Source organism: Eschrichtius robustus, chromosome 8 (genome assembly GCF_028021215.1).
Source record: "Eschrichtius robustus isolate mEscRob2 chromosome 8, mEscRob2.pri, whole genome shotgun sequence".
In the NCBI taxonomy this organism is placed as follows: domain Eukaryota; kingdom Metazoa; phylum Chordata; class Mammalia; order Artiodactyla; family Eschrichtiidae; genus Eschrichtius; species Eschrichtius robustus.
Genome location: NC_090831.1, coordinates 112,083,108 through 112,104,532, shown reverse-complemented (window position 1 = coordinate 112,104,532; position 21,425 = coordinate 112,083,108). Strand labels below are relative to the sequence as shown.

The 21,425-nt window shown below is 38.2% G+C and overlaps 1 protein-coding gene across 8 annotated transcripts in view; it reads right to left on the bottom strand.

Moving 5' to 3' along the window:
* Nucleotides 1-3,433: 3,433 nt before the first annotated feature.
* CALD1 (caldesmon 1) overlaps nt 3,434-21,425 on the bottom strand; it is a 178,623-nt gene continuing 160,631 nt past the window's right edge. For 5 of the 8 annotated variants that reach the window (XM_068549489.1, XM_068549484.1, XM_068549482.1 and 2 more), the window contains 7 exons: nt 20,706-20,846; nt 16,034-16,077; nt 15,854-15,935; nt 13,898-14,035; nt 13,339-13,434; nt 8,164-8,244; nt 3,434-5,519 (listed from right to left, as the gene is read on the bottom strand). In XM_068549489.1, the coding sequence (XP_068405590.1) occupies nt 5,484-5,519; nt 8,164-8,244; nt 13,339-13,434; nt 13,898-14,035; nt 15,854-15,935; nt 16,034-16,077; nt 20,706-20,846 (618 nt within the window). In that variant the 3' untranslated portion in view covers nt 3,434-5,483. Of the gene's footprint in view, nt 5,749-8,163; nt 8,245-13,338; nt 13,435-13,897; nt 14,036-15,853; nt 15,936-16,033; nt 16,078-20,705; nt 20,847-21,425 lie in introns of all 8 variants that reach the window. The other 3 variants (XM_068549485.1, XM_068549486.1, XM_068549488.1) reach the window with 3 other exon arrangements.

The following is a 21,425-nucleotide window of genomic DNA, read 5'->3' as shown; positions in this document are numbered from 1 at the left end:
TGCCTTTAAGTGCAAGTGGAAGGAAGACCTGCAGTAAACTTCAACCAAGGACTTTGATGTCGGTCTGTGTTTTTGTTCTCCTTTTCTGTGATCTTATCAGAGAAGGTTATGGGACATACTCCTTATGGAGCCAGCTTCTGCTTCCTGGGAAGGCAGCTTTGCCTGTGCAGCAACCTTTCCTCCTCCAATGTTTTGATGCATTCATCACCTCTAAGCCTGCAGTATAAAAGGCAATATAGTAAGAGTAAGAAAAGAGGGAAAGAAAAACCAAAACAGTCCTCAAAAAGGCACAATTATCGATGTGGGAATCAGGAGGAAAAAGGTCATGTTAGCAACATGGCCAAATGTAAATTGTGTTAGGAATGTGATTTATTTTGTGTGATTATATCATTTTGAATTTGTTGAGCAGAGGCTTACATGAGCATATGAGATGACTAGGGAAGTCAAAGTTATTTATGACATCACAGAAGTTAGTGGTTATGTGGCTGTAGAGACCTCGTCATAATTTGGCTGAGGAAGCCATATTGGATCCTGGGAGCCCTGGGGTCATCTAGTACCCGTCAGGCCTTCCTCAGACTATCGGGGTCTAGAATGTTCCAGTGTAAGGCAAAACCACTCCAACAGTTTCCAGATCTTAAGATCTGTCCCAGCCAGTCAACTAACCAAGACTTAGCTCAAAGGCCATCCCCTTAGTGAAGTCTTTCCTGATCCCTGTATCATTGGTAGAATATTTATACTGTTAGTTTACGTACTATGTCTAAATTTGGGGACTATAGTGAAGCATTATTCTTCTGAACACTTGGAAATGAGGTAGTAAGAATGCCCCCAGCCTGTTCAACAACGAACAGATAGGATAAATCACCTCAAAAGAGAAAGTTGGCTCCAGGCTCAGGGTGAAGTTTCATGATAAAAATCAAGAAATGGTACCCACCCCACTGCCACCAATAAGTGCACCTGAACTGTGCAATGGTGAAATCCCCCTTCTCATTAAGGATGTGTTGGCCAGATCCCACAACTTTTCAGCCACTTCCTTTCATTTTGGTATTTAAGATTTCGTTCTGGTATTTGGTATTAAGTACAATTTAAACTTCAATTTCAAACTCGATTCAATGCCCTCCTTCTCGTTACCCCCTAGATCTGTCCCTAGCTCTGGTTGACTGAGGAAGTGGGAGGGAACTGGACTTTTGCTATTTACATTCATCCCCCCTTTCTTCTGAGTGCTAGTTCCTTGTTGTGTTAGGATGAGTAAGGGCTGGGGGGAAAAGGGCAGATATCTCCTTAACTGGGCCAAATTGCAGTCTGCATCGTTGGTCTCCAGTGCTGCTATTGGTCTTTGTTCGTGTGCTTCAAGAGGAGCATGGTGGCCCCAACCTGCCCCCTGACAAGGGGCTGTCTTCAAGGCATGCTCCTAGGGAACAGCAATCTCTTGTGAGGAATTATGGGGAACAGAGGTTAGAATCTTTGATTCTTTATTTACCACCTTATAATTAATTTGGTTTGGATAAGGATCCAAATTTCTGTTTCCATTTACTTTTCTTCCAGCATTTGCTTATGTTAGTGCTTGGCAAAGGTAGTTTGTAGAAAATAAATGTTTTACTGAAATAGTAATGTTGATTTTGGCAAACACTTTTCTCATTAGGAAGGCAAAGCTAATAGCCATTGCATTTATCCATGGACTCTAGTCTAAATGGACCTGCATCTAAAACTAAAGATATACAAAGGTTGAAAGTGAAGGGGTGGAGAAAGTTATATCATATATACAAATACACACACACACACACACACACACACACACAGATTGAAAGTAAACGGGGAAAGTAAAGTTATATCATGCAAGTGCTAACCAAAAGAAAGCCATGGTAGCAATGTTAAGCACAGAAAAAATAAACTTTAAGGCGAAAATCTTTGCTACAAATAGAGGGTCACTTCATAATATTAAAAATACTCAATTCACTTGGAAGATAAAATGATTCTAGATTTGTGTATGCACCAAAAACATGACTTTAAATATGAAAGCAAATTTAACAGAATTACAAGGAGAAATAGACAAATCCATAATTATAGAGGGAGATTTTCACATTTCCAATTCAGTAACAGCTAGAACAAAGGCACAAAAAAATCCAGTAATGATATAGAATGTTTGGACCACATGATTAATAAGCTTGAATACAAATAGACACAGCACTCAGATCAAGACCTTGTTAGGCCATCTCCTCACTCCTGTGGAAGAACACATATTTAGGGTCATGAGATTTTCATTTCTTAACCATCCTTCCATTTGGAGCACACATGCAAGCAAGAGTAGAAAAAACCCCTACAATACAGACCAGTTTCTACATCACACAGAAGACTGTAACATCTTTGAGCTCAAACCCTGAAGACGCACAAGATTAATGTCCATCCAGCCCTAATCCTATCAGTTTGGTATTAGTACTACAGATTGTATTCTTTTCATTACTTAATTTTGTGATTGACTTTGATGATAACATTGTCTAAACTTAGACCCCTTCTTGTTAGAATGTAGAAGTCAAAAGTATTAATTATTGGGTTGGCCAAAAAGTTCGTTCGGGTTTTTCCGTAACATCTTATGGAAGTATTTTTTAAGTTACCATAATTTTGTTAACTCGTCAATCTTATGAACAGGATTTAGGGGACTGTTCAGGGCCTCCCGACTCACAATTTAAAACCTTTGTGAGAAAAGCCTCAGATTTCAAGTAGTGCTACATAAATAATATAAAATTACTGGGACTTCCCTGGTGGTCTAGTGGTTAACACTCCACACTCCTAGTGCAGGGGGACCGGGTTTGATCCCTGGTCAGGGAACTAGATCCCGCATGCCTCAACTAAGAGCCCGCATGCCGTAAGTAAAAGAGCCTGCATGCCGCAACTAAAGATCCCACATGCCGCAACTAAGACCCGCGCAGCCAAATAAATAAATAAATATTAAAAAAAATAAAATTACTATGAAAAGGTATCTCTGGATTTAAAGGTAATCGCCAGTGCCTCGCAAATAGTGAGTATTCTACAAACAAACAGTATATATTAAATGGGTATTTCTACTGTAAAAGACAATGCCTTTGGGAAAACAGTACTGCCACCGTAGGTGCCAGAGGGGTGACATGTGACTACACTGGGAATGAGAAGGAGGATGAAGGAACATTTGATAATGTTTTTTTGAAGAAGAAGGTTTTCAATCCCTCTTTTCAACCTTTTCTATATATGTTTGGTCAGTTGTCTCTACCAGAGCAATTTTTAATATTTTGTTGGAAAATTGACTGTAATAAGTATTTAAAAATATGAAATGGCTTTCCTCTTTAAAGAATGAAACCAAGACTCAATCTGAAATATGCATTTTGCTATACCATTATCTTTATTACATCAGATAGAACTCTTGTAATCAATATAGTACATAAAAATAAGTCAGGCAAAGACATTTGGAGGAATTCCATTTATTGTGGATGCATTTTCACAATATATATTTATTGCAGCGATCAATTATCAGTGAAACATATCGTGTTTATAAAACTTTTAGGAATGGCAGATTCACAGAACATGCTAGTCACCTTGCAGTTTTACTTCTTAAAAAGATAACAAAGAGAATTGTAATCAAACAAGTAAACAAGGAATTTATTTTTCAAAAAATTAAATCCAAACTGAACAAAATTCTACCCTAAAACTTATTCCATCCAAATATTGGAATAAAAGTCAGGATCGATCGATATATTCTCTTCTTAAATTTAGACTTTCTAGAAAAAAATATGTAATAGTGATCAGGAGAAGCTCTTATTCAAAAGTACAACAAAGAAATGTTATCTCGCCATAGGCCTTAATTCAAACTTTGATCCATTTCACTCGAATGCTGGGAGTCAATGCCAACTCAGGCACTGCATGTGAATTCTAGTTTATCTTATCATAGACTCATGTCTACTCTGTCATGGATGGGTGACTTGTGCAATATTGCTGGCTTTACTTTCTTTGGCCCAGATGTGCTAAAAGCTAGAGGATTCAACAACTCTACTGATTTATGAGGAAAATGGACTTTGGAAGGCACTGGTCACTCCTCATGCCAGCCCTACCCTGGCTAGCTCTCCCAGGGGAACACTGTGGATTAGAAAAGAGTCATTTGGGAGGCTCCCTCATTGTGGTAGGAATTGAGACTAAGACAATTTTGGTAAGTCATGAGGTATACGTTTATAGAACTACACTATATGTATATCTCTATGCTGGAACATATTGCCAAGACACTGAAGTACTCTTTTATCATCTATTGTGAAGAATAGATGAACGCTTATAAGCTAAAATAAGATCTGATACCTGGATTGTGTGTGTACAAATGACGAGTTGATAGACTCTTTGGGAAAAAGGTAAAACTAATAAAAATTACATATATTTTTTGAAAGTTCAACACATTATCAACTTATGGCAAGTGCCAATGACTAATAAAGGTAGAAAAGTTTAACTAAAAAGATGTTTCAGTATGTTAAAGATGGAAGTACTGTCATGACTCCTAAATATTGGCTTTTGCTTACTTTTCTGCTTCCAGAGATTAGCCAAAGTTGGTCGTAGTACACCTATTCATGGAATTCCAATCTGTACAACTTTGTCACTAAAATTCTCGTCTTTAAATTTTAGAGAAGGAAGAGACCTCAGACATCATCTAAGCCAACCGATTGTGAACTTGATTCTTAAGAATGAAGTTTGGAGCAAGCTTTGAGATTTAGTACAATTCACACTGGACTTCAAGACTGCTTTTAATTATAAACTAAATACTATGCTTTATAGAAAATGTCAATTCATTTTGACACTTCTAATCTCTTTCTTATAGGTTATTGGGCATTGGAAACATATCGATACCTATTCTGCCATGTTTCTATTGGCAAATATGAAATATTAATATAATATTGTGATTTTTAATTTTTAAAAAGCAGTGATATTGGCTAGTTACAGGGACATACTGCTAAATATAATAGCCTAGCACATAAAAAAGCTTCTACCATTAGTGTGTTTGTATATGTGTATGCACATACATACATGATCACGTCATCTAAAATGTGGTTCACTATCACTACCAAAGAAATCCACAAAGCAACCAACCTAAAGAAATCAGTACCACTGTCAGCTAACATCAAAATCCAATTTAGATATTCATCAGCATGAAAAAAGTAATACCTTAACAGTACATCTTTCTTTTTTTTTTAAAGACAATCATTATTGTAGTATCTAAAATCTGAAATGGGTTACTTTCACAAAGTGTTATAATTGCCTACTAAGATAATTTCTTCCATGCTTTATTCTAAAGTGCAGAAACAACATGATTTCTGTATTTAAAAAACAAAAAAACAAAAAAAAACACTATGGTTCATTTTTCTGGATACTGCACACCTTCCTCAGGCAATTTTCAACTTGAATCTCCTTTTGTTGACTTCTGATGTGGTTGATATCACTGTTCAGACACAGAGTTATGATGATCAGTAGAAAAGTCTCTATTTCACAGCATGGGTTTCTTTAGAAACAGGCTCCTGTGCAAAGGCAATACTTTTACCATGAACATCTCTAGACCGTGATTATTAAATATAGTGATAATATACATGGGTTTACTGGGATAATGAAAAACAAAACAAAAGGAAATGAACCCAATTTAGTAAATCAACATAAATATAAAACAGAGCAAATTAGCCCTCTTCAACTGAGCTGGTCCAGCATCTTGAGCGGCTACTTTGGGTTCTTTCTTGAACTGTCTCAAACCTGCTAAGAGAAGAGAGCTTTAAGTCGTCAGGCCATGGTGTTTCAGCCAGACATTTTGTGTCAGAATTTAAAAAAAATAAAAAAGAATGATAATATGGCAGGAATAAATGTCTATGAAAGGGAGGATTATTTTTGGCATTCTATTCAAATATGCTCCTCTTCTTTCAGTCTATCCTTTCTTCTGTTGGTTTTTTTGCTTTCCTCTTTCTTTCTTCTTTATATTCCCCTTTTCATATCTTGATCTTGAGCCTTACTCATGGCATTCAGGATCAAGGAGGTTTTTTCTAAACACTACTTACTACAAGGGCCAGGACTCTATAATGTGTGCTCCAGGACAGGCACGCATGACTGAATGGCTTTCTCAGCCACATCAAGGCATGATGGTAAACTGGACTACGCTTATCTTTAGTTTTCTCCTATTTTTTCATTTCCTACCTCCTATTCTTATGCCCCTACCCTTGAAACTTATCTGACTAATGGTCTTATTGTACACCGTTTCTTTCCCTCAGCTAGCTGCTAAAAATTCTTGCTGAGGTATTCACAAATGTTAAAGTGTTATGAATCTGCAATTTCAAATGTGTTGTATAGTTTCATTTCAAAGGAATTACTGCGTGATACTAGTGAATTTGACATTTTGGACCAAAGGAGCTACCTACTTTGCTACCTCACAAACTCAGCTCTGGGCCTGCTGGTTATGTTATTATTATTACCGTAGAAAGAGTTTTGTGGTATAGACCAAGGAGGAGGGGGCGGTATGTATGTGTATGAAGTCTCACCCTGTCACCGTCCCACCTTGTACCACACACATTATTGCATAATTCCAGGGAGTACCATTCATGTTGTATATGAGTCGTGTTCTCTGAGACCTACCATTCCAGATCATATCTTTACTCTACTTCCTAGAACCCTGGTTCAGAGGACTGTTGTCCAGAGGGGATCTATTAAACCTGTGATGATGGCCTATGGACAGCTGACACCTCCTACTCAGAAAGGAGACTATATAAACATTTAGACTGTCATTTCTGAAAGGTCATTTCACGAAGGGTCATAATGGCTTAGGCCAACGGAAGTTCACTCTTTGTTTAAAAAAAAAAACTAAAAAATGATTCCCCTCCATTCCACCAGAAGAAAATTGTACAAGGAACTTTAGAACTTTACATTTTCTGCTGAATATGCAATCCTAAAAAAAGAGCAGCATGTATAATGGTTAAGAATGCAGGCTCAGAACAGACTGCCTGAGTTTAATCCAGGCTTTGCTCCTTATTTGCTGTGTGACTTTGAGAAAGGTACTTAATCTCTCTGTGCCTCATTCTCCTTAGCTCTAAATGGGGGTAATAATAATGGTGATTGGAGGGTCAAATGAGATAATGTAGGTTGAGAAGGCATATAGTGGGTGCTCATTACATGTTAGTGGTTTGTAATGGTGAAAATTATTACTGGTACTTTGAATATATTTAGCAGTTATTTAGAAAATTTAACTAATAGAGAAGATGTAACACACTCAGGAAGCTGCACCAGACTTATCAGCACGTCGCAGAAAGTAGGAAAGAGGAAGCAATTCTCTCCCTTCGGTGAGCTGTACAGATTCTTCAGTTGCCTTTGAGATGTTCTTCAGTCCTGAGTTTGCTTAAAAAGTGCTTCTGGGTATAGAGTTCTACATCAGCCCATAAGCAGTCTATTCTAATCTTACTTATTGTTGCTCTCTGATTTTTCTCTTTTCAATTTTCCCTCTACCAAGGAAGAAGACGGGAATTATTACTTGAATGGGGAATTAGGAGTTGAATTAGCTCCTTGTACAACAAGGGGTCCTATTTTTAGTTTGTGCATCATTTAGATATTGACCAGAGGCCACTTTGTCAAGGATGAGCAAAAGGCCAAAGAAAGACAAATCCAAGCATTCTTAGCCATTAGTTTTCATAGGGTAGCAAATTTTGCTAACTTTTGAATATTATTTCAATTTTTTTGCCATATCAGCCTTGGGTCCTAGGCTGCTGGCAATGTAACCCCTTAGAATGGTTCCAGAAAGCAGCTTTGAAACTACTCAAGGAGATAGACACTCTTTCCTAGGCGATCTGCAAATTCTGATTTCCAAGCCTGGACCTTATAAGGAAATGTAGACTATGGTTATACCACACAGCCTTCTGTTTTCAACACCCCTACCACTATGGTGTTTCTAGAATGTCTTACTGGGAACCATCCCACAGATCTAGACTATTTACCTTGTATAACTGACAAACCTACCATGCTGAAGGCTCCGTGACATTGCCTTTCACTGTACCATACACAAGTCTTTAGAAACTGATGGTTACCCAGACAAGACTCTGTGGATCGGCACTATTTCTTTTTTGACCCTGGGACGACATACTGCAGGATACAGCAGGAAAAGAACCTGTGAAAAACAAATCTTCGGTAGATTACCTTAGTGGGGGAAGTGACCTTGTCCACAGATTGCTTTTCCCAGAGGTTCCGCTTGCCAGATACGTCTCCTGGCCTCAAATCCTAATGAAGAGAAAGCAGAAAAAATTGATGGGTGGCTCTTTATATTTTCTAGCCAGGTCTAAATAAATCACCACATCTGTTGTTTGTGTATTTGTGTAATACACTTTATCCTAGTCATCTGAAATGGGTTAAATCAAAAGGATCGTTAGCCATTGTTTGTTTTTATACGGACCCTGACCTATGCTGTGACATGAGAATGGGCTGAAACTATCCAGCATTTAGGTCCTGTCATTCACCAAGGACTTACTGTTTATTGACCAGTAAAATTGGAATATAAGCATATTTAAAATGAGATAGCCAATTTTTAACTTTCTATGTCCTTAGAAGTGAATCGAGCATAGGTTAGTTTTAAATAATTTTTGGGGGGTTGGATAAGGACCTCACCCCTTGCCAATTAACTTTTCTTTGGTGCCTTGCCCACGGCCCCCAGCCCTTATGACTTTAATGCGTACCAGCTGGACTTCCAATGGCCAACACTGCATCTCTTTGCATGAGGACTTCCTCTGGCTGCAGATGCCCACTTTGCTCCCAGGAGGCAGGCTGGATATCCAGAGAGTTAACAACACCCCCAGGAGCAGTCTTCAACCACTCACCCATGAGATTTGGTGCAAGAATATTTCTCAGACTCTCTCACGCCTCAGGTAGGATAACTCGGAAGCATGTGTTTTGTGGTGGCTTTCAGGATTTCCCAGCAGGATTATGTTTAACAGCCCATGTAGTGAATTGCTTAATCAACATTCTTTATTGGCTGCCTTCTTTTCCTGCCTCACTTCCTGTAGTGTTTTCTTCATGTCTCAAGTAAACTACTTGCACACGAACCACTATTTTAGGGTTTGCTTCTGGACAGCCCAATCTAAGACATTTTTCTAATTGCACTTTCCTCAGATTAAAATCATTTTGTGTTTCCTGAGGAGCAAGGGGTAATTCAGAAGTGTATCAGGAGCACCTAGCTCCGTGAAATTAAACATTTACTACGAAGTGTACCCATAAGAGAAAGTGACAGTTGATGACATACGTGAGAACATGTAAAGATCTTGGGAAGAAAACACTAAAATATGGTCGATAACAGCTATATATCTTTGAATCTTTATTTACTACCTCATAATTAATTTGGTTTGGATAAGGATCCAAATTTCTGTTTCCATTTACTCTTCTTCCAGCGTTTGCTTATATGAGTACTTGGCAAAGGTAGTTTGTAGAAAATAAATGTGTTTTACTGAAATAGTAATGTTTATTTTGGCAAACCCTTTTCTCATTAGGAAGGCACAGCTAATAGCAACTACATTTATCCATGGACACCAGTCTAAATGGACATGTATTTTTTTTAATAGATACTATTGAGACTGCAACACTAGAAATGCACTGGTTAAAAACAGTACCATGTGAAGCAGTTCAGATTTGCCTTAATCTTACTGAATTTCTGGATTTTCACTGTGACATGGATTCCTGATATTCTACTAGAGAGTTACACCTATTTAACTTGGAACCAGTAAGCAACAAATCAGATTGTTTTTGAAGAATTCCACTACATATGCCAATGTAAGTAGAAGCTGCCAAATTGTCTGGAAGACTGTTTTAAAAATTTGGAAACTATAATTAGGAACATGCTAATGGAAGCTCTGGAAAGTGGCTATTACTACTTTATTTGATTCATATAAGAAAAATATTTTTCTTTCACATGAATACCCTTCTACTAAAGAAAATGAATTGTATTTTCCTTGAATCCTACCTATGAATCTTTTGAGATCACTTAAAGAGTTTAAAGAGTCCATTTTAAGAAAATATTAACATCTGAGTGGTAAATTGGCATCTTAAATCAAATGGGAAATATAAATGAAATTACCTGACCAGCCTACATTTTAGAGAAAGACCCACTCCAGAAGAAGAGGGAGAAATGAAGGCAGGGAAGCAGGTTTCCAGTCAACCAGAGATCAAAGAATGAAGAAGAAAATTCAGCTGAGAAAGACAATGCTGGGTTTTTTTTAAACAGAAAGAAAGACAAATTAGCATTTTAATTGCTGTATATAACATGTAGTTTAGACACAAAGAACAGACTAACCAGATACAACAGACATACTTAGAATTGAATTCCAGTTACAAAGTTACAGTGAAGTCCTATAAATTCTACCCACAAATAGCAATAGACGTCCCAGTAAAGAATCAGGTGTAGATCAATGTTTAAATAAGTTACTAGTTTTCAGAGACCCAAATAATATTGATTTGACAAGCTTTTGAGCACTTTTAATTCTAGGAAAATTAATGCATAACTAGTAGCAGAGGATGGTTTTTCTCTTCAGTGAATTTGAGAACTGGACACTAATCCCATGGATTACTCTTTTCCTGGTTCTTGAGGTTTCACTGGGTGAGCAATATTTTGGTAAAAGAATTTCTCTCTGATTTTTCCTTAATGGCCACATGCCATACATCTGCAAACACAAACCCAGGCTTTCCCTTTCACCCATACAAGCCAAGGAATATAAACAAGGGGTTGAGAATAAATCACCTCTGGTCCCAAATTAGAAGGGAGCCTTTGGGAGCCTCCTATTTGCTGCTGTCTTTAGGTAATCCTCTGACATCCTGGGTTCAGGGTCAGTCTGACCAGAATCCCAAGGGTGTCAAACTCACATGCCTGCCATGAAGGGCCAGGCTGGAAACACATGCCTGAAGAGGCTGGTGTAAGAAAATTTTAAAAAAGAAGGAATCAACAAGTTAAAGAATGCATTCCTCCACACCTTAAAAACATGTTCAAATTATAATTTAAAAGAAGGAATATAAAGCACAATGGCCCTGACTACACACATCTTAGCTGCAGGCCGCCAGTGTGAGACCCCCCTGGACAAGACCTAGACAAAAATCTTTGCTTGACCTGTCTTTCTAAGCTGCCTTCCGGGACTTAACCTTTTGCCTGACAACTTTTATGTATCTGCAGGATCCGTCCAGCCCTTTCCAGCAGTTCGGACATTTTCATTTCTTTTCTGCTGGATCCGTAGTGTCTGTGAGTTACCCTCCTGCCTTACTAAATTCCAAGTTATATCTTTCCCCAAAGAGACTGCCATACTGCTATTCATGACGGGGCACATTGCTGGGCCTACTGCTCTTGGGATGTGCACAAAGCTCAACGTTATATATTAAGTACGATCTACTCAAACTGCCCTTTTATTTACAACATCAATTACACATTGCTTTGTTTCAACCTGGCCTTTATTCAGGAAGCCACACTAGTCTACCAAATCCAATGGGACATGGGGAAAAAGAGATCATTATGATGTATACTACTTGCCACATTCTTCTTGCCTTTTCTCCTCTATCCTCTAGTAGATGGTCTAGCAAATTACTTACTTAGCAAATATTAGATAAAGCAGGCAATGATTTTGTAATTTCCCTGTAATGCCTTTTTGTCCTGCCACTTTTAGGAGGCCATCAATAACTCCAGAAAATGGGGCTTTTGTGGAAACCTTGACTCATTTATACCTATTGCAATAATAACTGTATTGAATCTTTTTAACCCTCCCACTAGGGTGACATAGATGATAGGCTTATCAGTTAAAGTGTTGATAGAAGAGTATGGGTCAAATCCTGAACCAAATACATGAGTATAATCTGGGATAGAAATGAAACAGGTTGCAAATACATGTGAAAAAGTGACCATCTCCTTTAGCAATGTACCATACTCATCAAAGAAGAAAAACATATACCCTTTTCTCTTTATCTTTGCTGTCATGAGAAACCTTCAGTGTGTCCACGAACTTGCTGAACTTGTATTATATGCAGTGTTTTGGGGGAGAGGGTCTTTACATTTCATTAGGTTTTCAAAGGCGTCCATAATTCAAAAAGGTTAATAATCACTGATCTGGAACCACAAAACTTTATATAACTGCCATTTAAAAAATAATTTCCACTCTTCATGTCACCTGGGGTGCTGGGGAAACTTGAGGCACTGAAGATCACATACCTTGTGGGTATGATCGCTCACCTCGACTGTCTCCTCTTATAGGGCCCCTTTCCTATATCTACTGGGAGAGGAAGAAGATTTTCTTTTCAATATATTAAGACTGTCCAATTGTAAATTGGGTTTACATTAGTTTTATACCTCTTGTGAGGCCCGTATGCAGAGAATCTCAAGCTGAATATTAATTGACTACAAGGAATTGTACCCACGAAAAGTATGGAAATATTTCCATTCTTTTCTTTTTAAATTGGAAAAGTGATAAAACTTTAGTGAATTTGGAGATTAAATATAGAGCAAAGGGATGCAATTAAAAGCTCAACAGTGCAGAGGCGTAGGATTTGGAAAGCTTTTCTTCTACCTCTGGAATGGGGTGGTTGTGACAGGAGTTTTTGCTGCCTTGGGCACCAGCAAAGGTATAAAAGCCGACTTCACAGAGAAAGCGCACGAGTATACAGTAGGGAGCTTAATAAGTTTTTGATTATAACGATAAATGCAAGGCAATGATCAAATACATTCAATGAAAAGGTTAAAAGAATATTTTTATAGTAAGATAGCCACACTTAATAAGAAAATTTTAAATTTCCAAAAATAACATTCATAACCAGATTTTATAGTTTCTAGTCTTACTTTTTTTTTTTTAAATGGCTTTCCTTTGGAGGTGTTGACAAGAAAATTACAGCAATTATTTCAACAACTACCCAGTAACTGTATTCTTGTGTTAAGTTACAGAAATTAGGCAAATTAGAAAACATGGGTTCAAATAGCCAACATACACATTCTTTTGGGAATAAGTCTAGGGGTGCTCTTGACAGAGAAATGGCCAAGATAATTTGACATTTTCATTTTCAAATTCCTATCTGTAATTTATAGAATAGAAGCTAAACATGCAGACCAGTTAAGAGTGTAAATTTGAACTGCCTCAACGTTCTGGGTGGAGAGGTGATGGTCCCATTTTACCTTCTGGGTAAATATAGTGCTCGGGACTGTTCTCTCTCAATCTGAAGCCCTCCTTGTTTGTTATTCAGCAGTCACGACCAACAACAGGGGCCTTGTTTTTTTCCAGGCAAATAGACCAACAGCCTGTTTTCTTCTTTTGCTGGAAGCTGAGCTATGAGAGAAATTCAGAAGAACCTGGAGCTACTTACAGAAGGTTTGGGAGCAGGTGACTTGTTTCCATCTGGGGTTTTGGTTAGCCATTCATTGATGCGGCTGGAGACCCCCACCTTTAAGCCAGCTGTTTCCTACAAAAGGCCAAGCATCTAATATTAAAGAAAAAAAACAAAAAACCTACCTGGAAAGAAAATTTCAAAGCAACCTCAAAATATTATCCAGTATTGTTTCACATAACACTGATCAATTATTGATCATTATATTGAATATTTTGACAAAAATAAACCTTAAACCTGATATTTAAAGAGTATGTTATCTGGTGTTCTTCCCCCTGCACTTCTCCTACCCCCAACCCCAAGGTCAGTGATTAACTCCGGGTACCATATTTAGAGGCCTGTGGCCAGAGCACAGTGCATAGTCTATTAGCCTCAGGAACACATTCTCCCTGAGCTTGCTTTTTGGTCATTGCAAAAGAAAGTAAGAATTATACCTTTTTCACTGCTTTTGTAATTAACTATGTGATTCCTAAAAAAAAAAAAAAGAAAAAAGAAAAACCCAACCTCCAAAATTAAAAGACGGCAATCCTCTGCTCACCTTATTTGGCGTGCCTGATGCAGTGGGTGATGAGAACACATTGCCTTTCTCCCACATGCTCTTGATGTTGCGGACACCTTCGGCAGGAACAGGAAGGTCCGAGGCTGCTGGCTTCGTAGGTTTTGCAGTTTTTGTTCCCTGAAGTATATGAATTATTTTTAGGATTGGTGCTGGTCAGTTTGCGCTCGTAAAACTATAGTAAGCTTGTCTTCTTCAACACTATCACTTAACAAATTCACTGTGTAAATGCCTTCACCAAAAATGAGAGTCATAATTTCTGTTGTGAAAGTACACTCTGATGACATCTCTACCTCCAAATAAACCATTGTATCTACTTCAGAGAATCTTTCGAAAGTGAAATATGCTTTTCATTGGGACTCCATTTCTTGTTAAGGTGATATGCTACTTCATTGCTACAACAGACACTTCTTGAATGCCTGCTGTGTGCAGGGCACTGTGCTAGGCCCTGGGGACGTGGTGGTACGCAAGACAGTCCGCTCTGTAAGCTGCAGTGGACTGACATTAATAGGAGAGACAGTAACTAGTTATACACTATTATTTCACATTGCAGTAAGTGCTATGAAAGATGAGTGTGGTGCCGTAAGCACGCCAAGAGAGCACACGATAGGACAATGGTACTTAGTTTAGGGGGGCAAAGAAGGCTACTCTGAGGATGTGACATTCAAACCCAGATCTGATGGAAGACTTGAAAGAGGCTGGTGAAGGAAGGAGAAAACACCGTTCCACACAGAGCTAACAGTACATGCCAAGGACCAGAGACAGGGGTGTGCTAAAAGACTGAAAGACTGAGAGACCGCCACATGGAGATTGGAAGGAGGAATGAATGGGTGTAAAAAGAAAGGTGTGCATTCAAGATACTTTTCCAGCAGTAGTGATAGGCGTACCCCAAATCATGCAGTTTCTCTCCTGGTCCTGCTTTGGGGCCTGTGGCATGTGTCATCAAGGTGGGCAGCCAGGGTGAGTGGCACCATTGCTGGACTATGTGAAGGCTGAAGCCACAGTTTTGGCTTCATTAACCCTGTTAGAGCTGTGATCAATTCAACCACAGAAAATAACTATCTGCAATTTGTCTTATAATTTAGTGGCCATTTAACCTTCTGAAAATCTCCGCTTGAATGTTAAGACTTGATTATTCACTTGATAAATCATCCAGACCTCTCTCTTTCTTATTCCCTCTTATCATTTGCTATGAACTATTTTATAGGTATCTCCACTCTGAAGTACAAAGGAGAGGAGAAATCAAATCAAACTGATCCAATTACTTCATAGCAGGCAACTAAAACCACTGACTAAAGTCTACACAAAGGAGAAAAAAACCAGGATCACGCCTTGATCAATGGCACCCTACCCTCTTAGTGCTTTGGTACTTGGAAATATAGTACATTATTTCTGAATAGAGTAACACCCCTAGGTCAACTGGGTGGAAAAAATGTTGGATTAGACAGAAGCATAAAACTATGATCCTTCATATATAAAACAATCAATTTGAAATTCATTAAATTCCAGCTGGCTATCATCTTTATATTAATTTATACTACCAATTTATTTGATAATAAAATTTTTATAGATAAAAGAGGACTAATCATGGTTGTAAGGGACCTGTTTAAACTATATATGGGAACACCTTTTATAAGGAATTAAGAATATTGAAGATATACTTGTGAACACATAAATAATATATTTAAATAACAATAAACTCATTCTTTAAAAAAAGTAGCATCTTCACTAAAGAATACAGGTGGAAAGTAGTAAACAATAATTTATTTAAAACTCTTCTATAATGTGTCTTTATTATTGTTTTCTCTCTAACTAGTTATAAAACATCATTAACATTCTAACACTACTGGACTTGATTATTGTCCTAAGTGTTTCTATGATTATTTATATAATCAGAGTTGATTTCTGTTTGACCATAACTCTGAGGACATCTCTCACCTCAATTGCACTGGTGTATTGCTCCAGTCTGCTGTCAATCTTGGAGACGACTGCTGCTTGATGAGTTGATTTAACACCACTGCTAAGTAAATAAACACACACATACATACATAAAAATGAGAGAATTTTTCCATACATATAATGGCTGATGATTCGCAATTCAACAATCAACCATATTACCTTTTCTGCACAGACTTATTCAAAAATTCTGCTCGCTCTTCTATCTAGGAATTGGAAAAAAATAAAACCAGTTAATATTTTCAGTTTATAAACAGTGTTTCTCAGCCCATACTACTATCTTCCCTGAACCTGGGGAATAAAAGTACCAGAGAGTGTCAAAGAGTATGAGGGTGCTGTGCACAGCCCCTCTGCTAGAGAGGAAAACTACGTGCAAGGTATTTGATAATGAGGTTTGGGAGACGAAGGTAGGACTGGCAGAAGATAGAGAAATATGAAGTTCTGGAGACAAAGACTAGACAAAATGTTATTAAAATGCCTCTGCAATAATATAAATCAAGGGCAAAATAATTACATTTCAAGACTAAAACAATTTTTTTTTGCTTTCTGATGTACTTTAAATTTTTTTCCATTATTTTTTATTGAGGTATAAATGACATATTACATTACATTAGTTTTAGGTATACAACATAACGATTTGATATTTATATATATATAAGAAAGATAACCAGGAACTGTGAACTGTTCACTTACTGCTTAGCCTGATTTTCTAATTGGACAGCTGTCAAACCTATTGCTGAACTTAATTTGCCCTGAATATAGGAGATGGGGGCGGGGATGAGTGAAACTGGGGCTCAGCTCATCAGGAATGGCTGAGGCCTCTCATGAAGGCCCTATTAGTCCAAGTGGGAAATAAGGAAATAAGCCCAGAGAAACCGCTATGGATATACACCGATGGGCAGTTTAGTCACTTTTAATAAATTCTTTTTTTAAAAGCCAGAAATTTTGCTACAACTAAAGCTGCTAAATCAAACATTATATTTTACTGAAACTGCATCACTGAAATCCAGATGTTCTTTATAAGTCAGCAAATATTTGTTGACTCCTCATGATACCCAACTCCAGGCTAGAAATATCCTCTGCCACGCATCACCTATCATCAGCAAATAGTAAAAGCTTCTTTGCATATGACTGCATGTGCAAAGCACACAGGTCCATTTGCTGCCCTGTTCAGGGCAGCCAAGGAATCTACTAGGCTACAGTTACCCTAGGCTGGTGTGGTTGACCATCCCCTACAATCTTTAAGATGTCATGGCTTTTTCTGGACTGTTGGCCTGGGACTCATGGATTATTAATAAATACCCTTAAGCTTTTTGAAAAACATGCTTCACTCCTAAAATCAGTCGAATAATACTTTTAAAGATGTTAGTTAGGGCACTTCATCCTTTCCAATGATTTCTTACAAAGATAAAATCAAACTCATTAAACATAAAACTTTATGCAAAAGAATGCTATAGGTATCCCTGAGTTTATGAGATGTAAAGGGTCTTAAGTCTTATTTTTCTGATTTTAACATAAACTTAGAAGTGCATTTCTGGAGAAAAAGTTCCCAGTTGAATGATGTAAAACACATTAGAACCACGCAATGCCCTGGCACTTTTAATATTATTCACCCATCTATCCATCCTGATTTAACCCTGCCAACCTGTCAGTCAAACAACCAACCAACCAATAAATTATATGTGAGTACCTATTATATAAAGTTGAACACCCAACGATGTATAAGACAGGGTTCCAATTCTTTAAGGAGTCAGTAGGGGAGACTAGTAGAACACATAAATGAAAAATTTTAAATTCAGTGGTAGGTACCATATTAAAGATAAGAAAATGGGGGAGTTTGAGAAGGCTTTTCAGATGTTCTGGTATTTGAGCTGAGATCCGTAGTTTATAGTTTACACAGCTTTATAAGTGAGTTCATGAAAGTGAGGGTGGGAGTGCATGAGTTAGAGGGGGGAGGACATTTCTAGTAGAGCAAACACATATACAAAGATCTGGGGAACCAAGAGGCACGTAGAGTGGTGGGACTGAAGACTGGAGAAGCGGTCAGCGTGGGGGAAGGCCAGTGGAGAGGGGAGGCAGAGGTGAGACTTGTTCTTTGTAGCACCTCTAGCACCATTCTGACTCGGGGATCATCTTCTTAACCTTGGCCATCACATTTATTCACATTACAGAGGCTCTCAGACTCTACCTTCTCCTTTTGTATCTACAATATTCAATACAGCTTGACTTCATTATCACATTTTATCTGGATTTACCATCCATTACTGATGTACTCTTGTTGGAAAATTCCTGCCCTTAGTGACTCTGGGTAATGTAACAATTTGTACTAAATTTGTAAATTAAATCTCCTGCCTGAGGAGTTTAAAGGGGGAAATTGGTTCTTCTGAAGACCAAGAGGTGGCAGTGTTGTCCCAGAAAAACTCAGGGGAAAACCCCACACATTTCAGCAAACTGGCGCTCTCCTTACTCCACACTCCTTCCACCACCAGTATATGAAAACAATAATAATAAAAACAAAATTCTAAATTTAAATTACTTAAAACTTATTCTTTGCATGTCTTATGTAAGAAAAATCATTCACTGCTAGCATAATTTAACTATGAGAAACCAGGTTCTGAGCTTCCCAGACAAGGAATATAAGTCATGAGAAAATAACAAAATACACCAGTTGATAATATCTTGAGGTCAAATATCAAATGTTTCTCCTCCCACTGGCATTTGACAATGTTAGCTTGTGACCATTTATAAAAGTTGCAGGGCCAAGAGTATCAATAGTTGCAGGAAATCAATTGTAGGACATGAAATTAAGTTCTAAAACAAGAGCCACAGCAGGTTCTTCAAGGCACATACTATGGAGAAAAGCACTAGACTGTCTGTTCTTGAAAGCATGTCTCTGTTACACAGAAATTAAAAATGTGTTTTTTCTTTTTTACATATCAACTTTGATTGCTCACATGTGCCTCTCTACCAGAGTGAGTAGACAAATGGCTTTCTGGGAACCCAGGAGTCTGGCTGATGGAAACACTAGAGAAGTTAAGTTGGAAACTTGGTAGAGAGATGGCTGGAGGAGGATGGGTTGCAGTTTCTTCGAAAAAAAAGAGTACAAATTAGAAGTCTAGATGACTACTACTTTCCTCATGTTCCCAAGACAGTTCAAGGAAAGCTTAGCTTGAGTGGCATTTGAAGGAAGGTTGAAAGAGAGAGAACATGGTTTTCTTTAATTATTGATGAGCCAGGAATAGAAGGACCCAGACTGAGGAGGGACCTGGTGCCTGCACAGAGATGGTCTGAACTGAGCAGGGTTTGCCTTTCTGCTCTTTCTCCTACAGCAGGGGTACGCAAACTATGGCCCATTTGCCCATGTCCTCCACCCACCCAAAAGCTAAGAACATTTTACATTGTTAAATGGTTGGAAAAAAATCAAAAGAATATTTTGTGACATAGGAAGATTTTATGAAATTCAAATTTCAGATCCGTAAATGAAGCTCACCTACTCAACAAAGCCTCTCTCTCCTCCTCCTGCTCCACTCGGAGACCTGACCCGAGCTGGTAGTCTGCACTTCATTACCTTTGTAATTCTTGAATTCTCCTGAGGCGGTCAATTATATTAGTGCCCTAGGGGCAGTGACCTTGCTTTGTGCTTCTCGCCTTCATAGCACATAGCGCACATTAGATTTGTTATAAATATCAAACATTAAATAAGAAAATCCCCCTGTGGTTTAGTTTGGATTCCCCCTGAAGCCGCTCTTGAGACGAGGGTTCAAGTATAAGGAGTTTATTTGGGAGGAGTTAGAACTATGGTGGACTGGGACCCAGACCATTCTAAAGACTAAGTGAAGTTATCTGGGGATAAAACATACTGTTTTTCATGTGAAACAGGTAATAACTGTAAAATGTAAGTAACTGGCTTTTGATCATTTTAGTGTGCACATTAGACCTCACACACAACGATAGATACACACATGCACACATTAACCAGCTGGAGCCTGGCTATGATTCTATACTGGCTTTACCTGTTGTCAGTGCTTTGTAACCTAACTAGGTTGATGGAAAATGAGGGTAAAATAAAAATTGCTCAAAGTTCCAATCTCTGAAGATTCATTCATTCATGCATTCATTCAATAAATACTTGTTGAGTATTTTCACTGTGTCAGGTACTCAAAACATGCTAACTGTATAAGCAAAAATAAGTATTTGAGCCTGCGCTCTTGTTCCTCCATGGCAACCATCCCATCATCTCCCTGAGTCAGCTCCTTCCTGCTCATTCTCTTTTCTTTCAGCAGCACTTCCAAGTCACTAGGAATTATGCTCTACGAAGGCAGTAGTCGGACCAAACTCATCCTGGCAAAGAAGCCTATCCGAGTCACATTTCATCTCCTCCCATGATAACAGCTTTAAAATTTGACATGTACCATTTCCAGCTGTGCTGCTCTTAATAATGACAAAGGATAAAAATGAACATTAGCATGAAAAGCAGCTTAAACCTTTAAAATAAATTTGCCCACTTTATAAACTTTAAATGTTTCCATTTTTATTTGCTCAAAGTAATAAGGCATGTGGAGGCCGTGGGTCAGTGAGATCCAGAGATAATCACCAAAGGTCTTTTTAATGTATACCAAAGATCTAATAAACAACAGGCAAAAATTTCTCCACTTTATTTCTCTCCTTTCCATATCTTGAAAACAAAAAGAAGCTGTGAAATTGCTGAAAGAAGGAGCAAAAAGATAAATGAAGCAAAACTTCAAATAATCAATAACTAAATCAGGGGCTAAAATCACATTTCTATTATATTTTAATAGACATATTATACGAAGGTTTTCTGGGGAAAAAATACCTTGAGAGATGACCCTTTAGGAGTGAAACACTTGAAGGGCTTCTTGTCGTCTGATAAGCCATCTTCTGGCATCTTTTGGCGCTTCTCAGCAGCTTCTGCCCTTCGCCTTTCAATCTCTTCCTTTAGCCTCCTCTTCTCTTCCTAAGAGAGAAAGAACAAATAACAAGGACGTCAATATCAGCTTCAAGCCAAAAGGAAAGAGTGCTGTAGGGGAAAGCAGAGTCCCAGAGGAAAAAGACCCAGGTTCTAGAAAGGATGCTATCCCTTCCTCAAGGGTGGCACCAGAGGTTAAGCCTGAGCTTGTGAGTCTAACTGTCGACAAGCACTCTGGGCTGCCCCTTCTCGACTGTGCGACCTTGGCCGTGTTACTCACCTGCTCTGTGCCTAGGTTTCCTCATCTGTAAAATGGGGATGATAATAATATCCACTGACTGGGGCTTCTACGAGGACTGAATGAGGAAGCCCCTGTAAAATGCGTGGACTGGCGCTCAGCGTGACGATCGGCATTGCCATCATCATCCTGTCAAGTCTTCTAAGACTGACCTTCCATTTTGTGCATGTGAAATAAGTATCCCTTCTGCCTGCTTCCTAGGAGAGTTGCGAAGACAAATGAGATGATTTATGTGCAAAGTTATACAAATGTATGTTACTATATTTACTAAATTGTACAAGAGACGATTTCATGGTTGTCCCCACCTCAGTTGAGTAGATTATTTTAGA